This window comes from Eublepharis macularius, chromosome 5 (assembly GCF_028583425.1).
Source record: "Eublepharis macularius isolate TG4126 chromosome 5, MPM_Emac_v1.0, whole genome shotgun sequence".
Classification (NCBI taxonomy): domain Eukaryota; kingdom Metazoa; phylum Chordata; class Lepidosauria; order Squamata; family Eublepharidae; genus Eublepharis; species Eublepharis macularius.
In genome coordinates this window covers 105,088,609-105,100,563 of record NC_072794.1, presented here as the reverse complement: position 1 = coordinate 105,100,563, position 11,955 = coordinate 105,088,609, and the positions used below count along the sequence as shown (strand labels likewise).

The 11,955-nt window shown below is 44.2% G+C and overlaps 1 protein-coding gene across 1 annotated transcript; it reads left to right on the top strand.

Annotated features, from left to right (window-relative positions):
- Positions 1 to 214: 214 nt before the first annotated feature.
- ARMC12 (armadillo repeat containing 12) lies at positions 215 to 11,955 on the top strand. The gene is made up of 6 exons (XM_054980414.1): positions 215 to 353; positions 1,886 to 2,040; positions 2,992 to 3,126; positions 10,001 to 10,174; positions 10,319 to 10,390; positions 11,575 to 11,955. The coding sequence occupies exons 1-6, from the start codon at positions 215 to 217 to the stop codon at positions 11,953 to 11,955; spliced, it is 1,056 nt and encodes a 351-aa protein (XP_054836389.1).

Below are 11,955 nucleotides of genomic sequence, written 5' to 3'. Positions count from 1 at the left end.
TGAGGACAAAAGAACAGTGACCTGTTGAACTGGTCAGCAGAACAGGAGAACACAAAAACCTTAACTTCTTGCTGCTTTACTTTTTGCAGCTGCTGTGACAGTGTGTTGCAGATGTCATGATGGAAGCTGGTGATGTCACAAACCATGTAGTGAACAGTCTAGCGTTTTCACTGAAGGGCCTTGTCAATCTGGATCACTGGGGGTTTGAAAGGAGATGAAGTACTTAGAGATGGTAACCCCCCAGAATTTGGCAACAATGGCTACAGGAGCTGGGGCTGTCTACCTGGTGGCTAAAACCATCATGGCAGGGATACAGAGCCCTCCCTACAACCCAGAGCCACTTCCCTTTGCCAGTGAGTAAGAGGGAAATACAGGGAGATGGTGAAGCATTCCCACAGCATTTTACTATATTCTGGTACTGGTTATGGCCATGCAAAAAACCATTCAGAAGAAGGTGCATCCATTTGGCAGATTTCAAGCTGTACTGGGTTAGCTTGTCAGTGCCAAACCAAAAACGTGGGCATCTGGCCTTCTGGATATGCTCCTAAATAACCAGGGGTAACATGTACACTTGCCTGGTCAATGTCCCTTGCATGATGTTATGTGTGAATCAGCTGTAACACAGGCTTCCCAGCAGCTTACAAAGGTTGATTCAGCTCAGACAGGAAGGACTGTACCCTTTCCCTACCCAGTTTGTTCTAGAGCTTTTCACAGTCTTAATCCTACAAAACTCTGGAAGTGCAACTGTTAAGGGATTTTTATTTTATACCTATATAGTTTGAGTAGAGCTTTATGTATCATGTATAAGTAAAACTTTGGTTCTCTGGCTCTCTTAAGTTGCATGCTGGGATGAGTCCTGGGCTGCCTCCCTCTCTTTGCCTCTCACATCACCTACATGTAATGGTCTTGCACAATTAACAATTCAGCCAGAGATAGTGGGAGATGGGGATGTTCTGGAGTACTGTGATTTACAACAGGAGATAGCCTCAAGACTGCCCTAATGTTGTGACTTTGATTACCCAGTACTCTTCTCTTTGTCTCCTCAAAGTACTCCTGATGGTATGCAAAAAAATAACAAAAGGTGTCATCATGAGAGCGTCCATTGTAACACTTAACAGATTTTAGTTGCCTATAAATCTTTTATTATTTCTAAGTAGATGTGTTTGCATTTGTATAGAAGTAACTTGATATTCCTATTTCTTTGACAACTTGTTTGTAAGAGGGTGTATAAGATAGTTGGCATGCCCTGGTGGTATACACTGTCAGAGAGATCTGTGGTACATCAGTTTATCCAGGGTTTTGCCCTATTCTTTGCCAGTATTTCCTGCTTTTTACTTGGTTTTACTTGGGTGCTGATTCTTGATATTGAGGCCTCCCAACATTGGGATGCGGGTGAGTCCCCTCTCAGCAACCAAGGGATGTCCTTGTGCTATCCTCAGAATAGTTGCATGAATGAAACGTTGGCTCTCCTTGGTCTCCTCTCTGCCCCTAGGCTTGTTGAGTGGCTTTTTTCAAGGTCTGCATTATTGTCTTCAAATTCCTACTTGGCATGTGCTCAAAGGCTGCCTTTATTTTGTCCATATCTCTGCAGTGAGACAATCTGCTTAATGAAATGTGAACTGCTAGGAGTTAAATATCAGATATCCCCAAGTGGCTGTTCCTGCAGCTGGCATTGTATTCCTTTTAAAACCAAAGCTCCAAGAGATCAATTTGTTGAAAAAGGAGAATGCATTAAATTATTATGGCCTTATCAGAGCATACTGGGCATTTTTATTCATTTCCATACATGTCCTGTTCATTGCTGATTTAACGTTCATACCCATCTCTCTGTTTACCTTCCCGCCATTCTCGATGCCTTTCCTTTCCTTCTTGCTTTTGTTGCCAGAACTTGCCATAGAGCAGCAGACTCCAAATGTTACTGTGAAGGACTCTGGAGAGCTCAGGGGATTGCTGCTTTCCCTCAATCCAAGGTTAGATGACTATGCCAAGAGAATGATTCTCCTTGGCATCACACGGTGTGTTTACCTACTGGACAAAGAGGTGAGAATCCAGAATTGCAACAGACATGGCACAGTTTGGAAGAGCAAGAAAAGCAGTCAGGCATGGGCAAGGTAGCTGGAGTCAACCCCTGGATTGTTAAAGCATGTTTCACAGGATCCGGGTAATACAGGATGGCAGCAGACCCATGCCTTTAAACACAATCTGCCAATAAACACATAAAGCTTACTCACACTAAGTCTGACCAAGGTCAGAATTGTCTCCTGTGATTGGCACTAGTTTCAAACCATTCCCCCAACCCCACAATTTCTGCTTGTCTTCTTCCCACAACCCCTTCCTCAGCAGCTTTTTCCCCAGTTGGGTTCACTTTGGAGAGGAATGCCCCTGAGGAATGGAAAACAGGGAGATGTGGTGGATGGAGGAAGGGTTCAGTGCCCTTTCACTGTATGATCCTTTGTGTTTGAAATCTCACCTTCACCCTGCTTTTCACACCATTGGCAGGATCATATTAGCAAACTGCTGCAAAGTGAAATGCGATCACCTGAGAAGCAAATATATTACTTTTTCTAATAAAGATTCATATTGATTTTTTTCAGAATATAACATATTAACATCTGGAAGATATAATTTAATTGGGCATTTTCTTGTTTATTCCTTATCTACAGACAATCATTAGAACAATAAAATCATGATCCAATCACTTTTCTGATCATGAAACTGACTTCTAAACTTTCATTTAAAATTATTTTCAGACTCCTAAATTCGGGATGTCTAGAAAATTAAGTTAATCACATTAAAGATTAAGTAAGTGGTTAAAATACTGAAACCACTGGAATCAAGATGGATCTGTTACCAGACTGTGCAGTCCTTCTCCAGTCTTAGCCCATTGAGTTCATTGAAAGTGTTATTTGAAAATGGATGGGGAGGAGAGTTGTACCTGGTGTTTCAGTACAGCCACATTACCCACTAATTTCCTGTGTTCTGCTTCTTCAGGCATCTGCCTGTACCTATGATGACATCACACTAGTGGCCTCATTCCTAGATGATCAAGACATGGGTATCAAGATTCAGGCACTAAATGCCCTCAAGGCCTTTGCTAGCATCTGCAAGTTCAAAATCAGAATTCAGGTGATTCTTTACAACAATAATTGTTCTTCTAGACCAGGCTTTTTACAGTGTAAAGGGTTGATTTCTGTGCATTGCCATTGGATGACTTACAGCTGAATGTGTGACTTGGCTGTGTTGAAAAGCTTTGGGTCTAAAGATATGGGAAGCAGTGGCATAGCGTAGGTTTGGAGTGCCTGGGGCAATTCCCGGGCTCCACAAGCACATGTGCAAAGTGTGCACGTACTCCCGGGACTGTGCGATGACGTTGCTGGAAGTGACGTCATCGTGCAGGGACTGGGAGTACTCCTACAATTCGAGCCGCTTGCCTCCCCGCCCCCATCAGGCAGCCCTCCATGGCAGCCGCCTGCCCCACCACCACCAGCTCAGCGTGCTCCTCAGCTGCGGGATGGCCAGCTCAGCACCCAACGAGCCAGCCGCCCCATCAGCGTGGCAGGTGGCCAGGGTGCCGCAGGTGGCCTCCCACTGAGTGCAGGCTGCCCTCGGTGCAGTGCCCCGTGGTACCCCCCCCAAAATTGTGCACCTGGGGCGACTGCCCCTTCTGCCCCTCCCCCCACACTACACCATTGATGGGAAGTGATGTTAATACTCTGTTTGGAGGATTGGATTTGTGAATGCTTTTTCAAAAAACCATGCAGGGATTAAGTGATGAACATGCCCATGTGAATTCAACCTTGGTACCAAAACAGATCTCGCACGAAAGATCTGTGTTAGGAGCTTCCAGGCTTTTTTAGAAAAGCAATCAGTAGCACCATGTGGTTCCTTTGAACCCTTTCCTCCAGTGCTTCTTTCCAGTTTAAAATACTTGTCCAAAGTTGCCATTTGATCTGTGCGGAGAAAACTAATTTATGTGCTTGTGCTTGTCTTTTTCCTATAGTGATTTGCAGGTTTGGAAAGGAATCTGGAAGATGCATGAGAGAAAAAGATTAAACACCCTCTCGCCTAGTGACCCTTCCCCAGTCTTCAAAGCTGCCTCCTGCCATTGCTAATTAGTTTTTATAGAAGTCAAAGATCCTAATCATGGATCTTTCACATCAAATCTGTTTTGACTGTTAGAAGGAGAAACAGCACATTTGATTGTGGCTGCTATAATATCAAGTAAAAGCATGGCTCCTCCCCCGCTGCTCCATAAGGAGAAAAAAAATCTTTCCTTTAAATGCTCTTAAACATTCATATCCTGCACTCACAGCCCTTTCAGGCTGATGAAACAGTTAACAGAGATATCACCGGGAAAATATAAAGGAAATCATCTTCTTGTTTCAGTAGACAGCAACAAAGAGGAGACAACATGAGTAGGGTCCTAAGTAGAGATGGGCACGAAATGAGGGGGGGGGAATGCACCCTGAGTTTTGTGGTTCATCGCGTTCCACAAACCACAAACTTTCATGAATGTCTCGTTTTATGAAACAATTCATTAGGTTCATGATTTGTCAGATCCTGGGGCCTTACAACAGCCCCCTTCTTACTCAGAGATGCCAAACTCATAAGGAGACTTCAGCAGCCTCTCCTCCAGCCACCCTCCAAGTTTAGTACAATACAAGGCCCAGGGTCACAAAAAATCAAGCACTCAATAAAAATGTAATTAGTGTATTATTCAAAAAGTGCAGAAGTGCAAGTGTGCAAAGATATTTTACATAATACAATATCACAACAATTTGAAATGCATATTTCATCAGAACAGGGGTAGTCTATCGGATAATGAGTCAATAAATACATTCATACAATCCAAAAAAATCATCACTGGTGTTGAGGAAGTGCAAAGAGTGCATGGAAACTGTCCATATGTCCAAAGTTGGAATGCGAACATGTCCAGAGACACCTAGCCGACGGGCTTTAGCTTGCTGTTACCAATTCCCGTTTCGGTGTTTCTTCTTCCTGGGCTAGACTCTATGAACTGGAAAAAGAACTTTCCCCATCAATATTATAAATTATTATATTATACAAAAATTAAAAGATTACAAACAGTCATTTCCTTACTGTCCAAAGGCAACTCTCCTCACGGCACACACCATACCAGTTAGAAAGAACCCGATAGATACAATTAATCCAAGACACACCTCATGTATAAATAACACGCCTTGGGTCACGAAATTGACAGAATGAACGGCCCCTTAAAGGAACAGTACTACCTGAAACAAGTACTATTAAGCTGCCATATACCAGAGATCGCAACTCAAATACATACTACCCTTTTTAGGGTAAAGGTAACCGTTTCTTGCTGGGTTCCCTTTCAGGTAGTATGTATTTGAGTTGCGATCTCTGGTATATGGCAGCTTAATAGTACTTGTTTCAGGTAGTACTGTTCCTTTGAGGGGCCGTTCATTCTGTCAATTTCGTGACCCAAGGCGTGTTATTTATACATGGGGTGTGTCTTAGATTAATTGTATCTATCGGGTTCTTTCTAACTGGTATGGTGTGTGCCGTGAGGAGAGTTGCCTTTGGACAGTAAGGAAATGACTGTAATCTTTTAATTTTTGTATAATATAATAATTTATAATATTGATGGGGAAAGTTCTTTTTCCAGTCCATAGAGTCTAGCCCAGGAAGAAGAAACACCGAAACGGGAATTGGTAACAGCAAGCTAAAGCCCGTCGGCTAGGTGTCTCTGGACACGTTCGCATTCCAACTTTGGACATATGGACAGTTTCCATGCACTCTTTGCACTTCCTCAACACCAGTGATGAATTTTTTGGATTGTATGAATGTATTTATTGACTCATTATCTGATGTTTTGATAAAATATGCATTTCAAATTGTTGTGATATTGTATTATGTAAAATATCTTTGCACACTTGCACTTCTGCACTTTTTGAATAATACACTAATTACATTTTTATTGAGTGCTTGATTTTTTGTGACCCTGGGCCTTGTATTGTAGTGTTGTCTGTGTCCCCAGGGGGTTCCTTGTGTTCTTGTTGTTACCCTCCAAGTTTAGTGCAGATTGCAATATGTTGACTGGGAGACCACCTCCCTTCTGTCCTCCCCTGAGTGCCATGGGCTTGGGGTGGGGGGTGGTCTCTGTCAAGCTAGGCCCCAGAGCCAAGCAATGCCCTGAGACTGGAGTGGGATGGAGTGGAGGGAAAAAGGCACCCTCACCCAACAACCTTCCCAGCAAGGACAAGAGCAGAAAATAAGAGGCTTTTTAGTCTCTTTTGAAGCAGCAGCAAATCCAGCCAAAAGCTCCCAAATCCACTCTCACTCCAAATCCCAGCAACAGCTCTTCCCTCTCCCTCTGTCTACTGGAACTGAAGGCAGGAGGCACAGAGCTGTGCCTTATATAAGAAACGCTCACATAGAGCAGAACAGGAGCTCTCTGGTTGGCAGACAGACCTACCTAACAGGGTTTGGAGGGATGAGATTGGTGTTCCCATGGCTACAGAAGGCCCATCTCCCCCCTGCTCGTTGCTCTCATAGAACAGAATGGGAGCTCTCAGGTTAGCAGGGACAGCTGCCTATCAAGGTTATATGGGCTAAGATTGGGATTTCCATGGCAACAAAAGGTCTGCAGACGTTCCGGGCCTATGTTGCCTAGGGAATCAATGGGTTGGCGCCAGCCTGTCTGGCATCATGAAGCATTAACAAATCGACTGAATCGGCCCCAAAAGTCGTGGATTTCATGAAAAACGCAGCCCCACAATATGTGTTTTTGCGATACATGAATTGGCCCGATTCGTCACAAAATTTGATTCATGTTTCGATTTGTGCCCATGTCTAATCCTAAGCAATGAATCTGTCACCTCTAGAGGGCACAATTTACTCACAAGAAAATAAGCCTCAGGTGCACTTGTAGAACAAGATCCTGGTCCAATAGCACCTTAAAGACCAACTAGATCTCCAAGCTCCCTTTGTCAGATATGAGGAGTGGAAAAAGGAAGGAGTCTTTATAATCCAGGCAGAGGATGGGAGGGGTATTGAAAATTAAAGAGTGTCCAGAAGCTATCTACAATATATATTGTAATTAGCTTGATAGAGCAGGGGTTAGTCACTTGCCATGAAAACCCCACCAGGGGGTTTCATGGCCATAAGTTAGCTATGACTTGACAGCACTCTCCACCACCACCATGAAGTGCAGAAAATTAGCATCTGTAATGTGAGAAAAATCCTATCTCCTAATTCAATCCTGGAGGATCCATTGTTCCAAATTTGCAAATAAACTCAATTTCAGTAATCTTGCTTTATAATTTTCTGCTTTATATATTCCCTTCAACTTTCTACATTGGACAAACAGGGCCGTTTCCAGACGGCTTACCTGCCTCCGGAACATCGCGCCATGTTGCGGGGAAAACGCGAAATATCGCGACGTCGCGCAAAACTCGCACGAGAAAACGCGATATTTCGCGTTTTCCCCACAACATGGCGCGACGTTCCGGAGGCAGGTAAGCCGTCTGGAAACAGCCCAGGTCAGTCCTGTCACAAAAGAATAAATGGACACACGCCTGATATAAAGATTTTCAACTTTCATAAAATCAGTGGGAGAACATTTGAATCTCCCAGAACATTCCATTGCTGATTTAAGAGTAGATTATAAGACTCCTTCCTTTTTCCACTCCTTGTATCTGACAAAGGGAGCTTTGATTTTCAAAAGTTCATACCTTGGAAATCTAGTTGATCTTTAAGTTGCTGTTGGACCCGGAGCTTGCTATTTGACTGCAGACCAGCATGGCTACCCACCTGAAACTATCTTCATAGGTGCACTTCTAAAATATACACTCTCACAAGTGCTTCTTCTGTGCTAAAAGGACTGGATCTGACCCACACATACTAGGTAAGGGGATATGCTTGCTCAGATTGGGGCAGAAAAAGGAAGCTGTGCTTGCTGTTGTACAGCATTTTTTCTTGTTAAAATCTGCTCCTGTATTGTACAATGGGAGAGTGCACATCTTCCAAAGAATTTCCTTTTTAAAAACCCACCAAAGAAAAGATTCACAAATGGCACCATCATAGGCTTGGGGAGGTCACTACTTACGTTCTAAATAACCAATATGAACCCAGGATGTTCTTTCAGACACCGTCATTTTTCAAACTAGTATCAAATTAGTAATGAATGGGAGTAGTATTTTATTTTCCCAGGTACAAAATAATGCACTTTGAACTCTTCCGAAATGAAATATTCCCAGAACAAAAGCACTACTGAGAGGACAGATATATACAGGTCATGCTCAGCAATTAGGAAATGAAGCATTCGTTATGCAAAAAGAAAAAACGTTCCTACAGAACACCTTAACAAAGGTTGACATCATTCTGAATTGCCTTGAGCCCAGTCTAGTATTTTAATAACACAAGGAATAAACAAATGAGATATGTGTTGCAATCAGTGTCTGCTTCTTCTTATCCCCTGGAACAAAACCATTTATATTCTCCAAGAAAGGAAGCACACATGGAGAATCCTATGCTGCCTCTCCAGAGAACTGGTTGGTGTGCTGCCCAAACCTGTTCCCTGGGAGCCCCTGGCACAGTCATTTTTAATTTTGTTCTAGGTCAGGGGTCTGCACATCTGTAACTCACCTCCCCAGTTAACCAGGCCAGACTCTGATGGCAGAATCTCTTTGTTACAAGCACCCTGATGTGACTTTTGACTTTCATTTTTGCATAGCTCCTCTCAGTGCATCCCATACATTGTGAAGGTTGAGATTTATCATATTGTTCAGGTTCTTATAGATTTGCCAAATCCAGGCAGGAAAATTCCTGGAGATTTTAGGGGTGGAGCCTAGGGATGATAGGGTTTGGAGAGGCATAAGATTTGGTGTGCTATAATGCCACAGAGTCCTGCTTCCAACACAGCCATTTTCTCCAATGGAGAAGGCTTTGTTTTAATTTCACTTTCCACTTGCCAAGTTTGTTCAATTGGTTGCTGACTGTGGCTAGTTGTGACCTAGCAGGACCCAGACTGCCTTGATGGAATTTGATGGATTATGTGAGTGGGCTGAGTAGGCTGAGAGGCTGGAACATTATTTTAAAGCAAACAAGACTGAAGATGTAGAGAAATAGAATTTTTTTTTTTTTACGGTGTGTTAGCAAAAGATGCATACCCTCTTAAGAAAGTTGGTGGAACCTCAAAAGCCAGGTGAGAAAAATTTGAAGAATTGTGCACTCTGGTACAACAGCATGTAAGCCCAGAGATTTCAGGAGTAGTCCAGTCCCTGAAGTTTTGTAGTTGCCAGCAGAAACCTGGTGAAGCTATTTCTGAATTTGTGGCTGAGCTGCAATCTGTGAATTTGGAGCTTCCCTAGACCGGATGCTACATGACAGGCTTGTTGCAGGCACACTTGATTAGGCAATACAACGCTGTTGGGATAAAGATGTCAGAGTACATCAGTAGGGTTTCAGGTGCCCACTGGTGGTGGGCAGACTCGTAGAGATTTGTCCCCTCATCTGCCAATTGCCCAGCGGTTGGCAGGAGGGAGCAAGCTCCTGGAGGTTGCCTGCCACCAGCAGGCACCTCAGGAACGCGCACCACGTGCTCCCAACAGGTGTGGTGATATCACTTTTGGAAGTGACATCATCACACCACCCGGGACAGTGTTCCCATGCTTCATTTGGGGGCTGATTTGGGGCCCCAAATGGATTGAATTGGCCCCATGCCATGCACTAGATAAGTAACAGGGACTCCACCCTCCCATTGGGTAGTGAGAGAGAACTGGCAACCCTATGCACCACATGCATGAAACTTTGAGTAGAAATGCTCCTCCTGCCAAAATGAAAGGTAAAAATAAATATTGTGAGCATTGACCTTGGAAACCATTAAATAACAAACATGGCAGTCAAAGTTCTCAGGAAGCAAAATTCTGTGATGTTGATTGCTGTGTGCAGTGACATGTATAATTCAGGCTGTTCAAGAACTAGGTTCATACCTATTAAATATTTCTTTGTTTTACAGGAGTTTGTCCCCAAAGTTCTTGAAATGATCACTACCTTCTGGGATAATGATGTGCATATTGCTGGGTTGAGACTGCTGAATGCACTGCAGTTGCCGGCTCAAACTCATTTGCTACCGAAAAAGCTTATGCCTTCCTTGATGGACATTCTGCAATCGGGGAGCCCTGTGGCCCAGGTATTAAGTTATGTCTTGCATTCAGCCCAAACCTCCTGTGCTATCAGTCTTTGAGGTCATTTTTGGAAACCAAGACATATACACAGGCATTCAATTGTACTGCAGATATAATATATCATCTTCATCTTCTCTCTTTCTTCTTAGGTGCAGGTTCTAAAATTTCTTAGCATGCTAGCCCAGAACGAAGATCTATTGTATGACATCATGAACTGCCAGGTAAGAACGACCATCCTACCTCCATTGGGAACCTTAGGGAGGAGAGCAGCAACAGGCAAAAAAGGAGGATAAGATTTGATTTTAGAAATCTGCTGAAGCAAAGAAGTTTCAGCTAAGAACAAATACAAGCATATGTCCTCATGAGTGTCTAAGATCTGTGGCTGGTTGCCACAAATCTGGTTACACACAAATAACATACACATGAAACTGCCTTATGCTGAGTCAGACTGTTGTCTACTCCGGCTGGCAGTGGCTCTCCAGGTCCTCAGGCAGAAGTCTTTCACATCATCCGTGATCTGATCCTTTTAATTGGAGATGCTGGGGATTAAACCCGGTACCTTCTGCATGCCAATAAGCCACAATCACTCCTTGTTGGCCACATACTGGATCTAAGCCATCTGTTTTGCCATGGGCTGACTCCAGGTTGAAGGAGGAGCTGGGTAATATGCTTTCTGATACCCCTTTCCTGATGAATGAGTTTTGACCCCCTCCCCTATTTAGACAGCACAGGAAGATGGAAAATGCTGCTTATATCCCTGAGGCCTTGCCCGATGGATGAGTTGTGATGGCTGACAGCAGCAGCCACCAGGCAGGGCATGAAAGAGGAAACGGGCCAATAAGAGTGGGCATGGGAGTAGTGCAAGGGTACTGCCTACCCTTTTCCTTTGGGAAGGGACAGGTGCTGCTGTTTGATCCTGACAGCCACAACCTCTTGCTTGCCCATCCGCCTGCAAAGGTGTACGGGCAAATGATTGACCTGCAAGGACTGTTTTATCCTCTTTCTCCTCAACGAGGAGGGGCAGGGAAGTTGCTTCCAGCTGTGGTGCTTTGATTCCAGAGGCTGTAAGGAGCAGCTGCCACCACTTGCCCCTTCATGCAAGACATGAGCAGTGGTGGGTCTCCTCAAGAGAAGCAGGCCTCCTCCAAAAAGTGAGCAGCAATATCAAAGTGCAACCCCCAGAGGGAAAGTTTCCTTGTGTGAATAATGTGTGGGAAGAGAGAGAGCCATTGAGCCACACAATGAGGGCAGGTGCCCAGTCCTCCCAAGGGAGCCAAATCCTGCTACTGACCCCCAAAGAAACAGTGCAGGCAGTGGTGGCTATTCCTGTGTTGAAGCCTTTCAGGTCTCAGCTGCCTGAAGATGTTGACTCATGATGCTGACCCTTATGCTGTCCCTTTCTAAGGTGCATCCTGAATTCATGAACCTCTTTCAACCTTCCCAGCTGGGAAATCTCCTCTTTGAGATGCTGGTGCTTGTGGAACGGCTAAGTGAGGGACGTCTGACTCCCCAGTACCAGTCAATGAACTGGCAGTACAATGAGTTGTCCCTTCATGAGGTCCTCTTTGGAGAAGACTCCCGTCTATCTGACCGCCTTCTCTCCCTCATCATTCACCCTGAGGAACAGGTGCAAATCCAGGCCTGCAGGGTCATCTTGAAACTCCAGCTAAGTGAGGGCCCAGAGATAGTAGCTGCCAGTGAAATTGATTCTAGCCTCAGTAACTTCCTCTTTGACTCCACGGGCAATGCCACTATTGCTGAATCCAGATTGATGTCTGAGTATTGA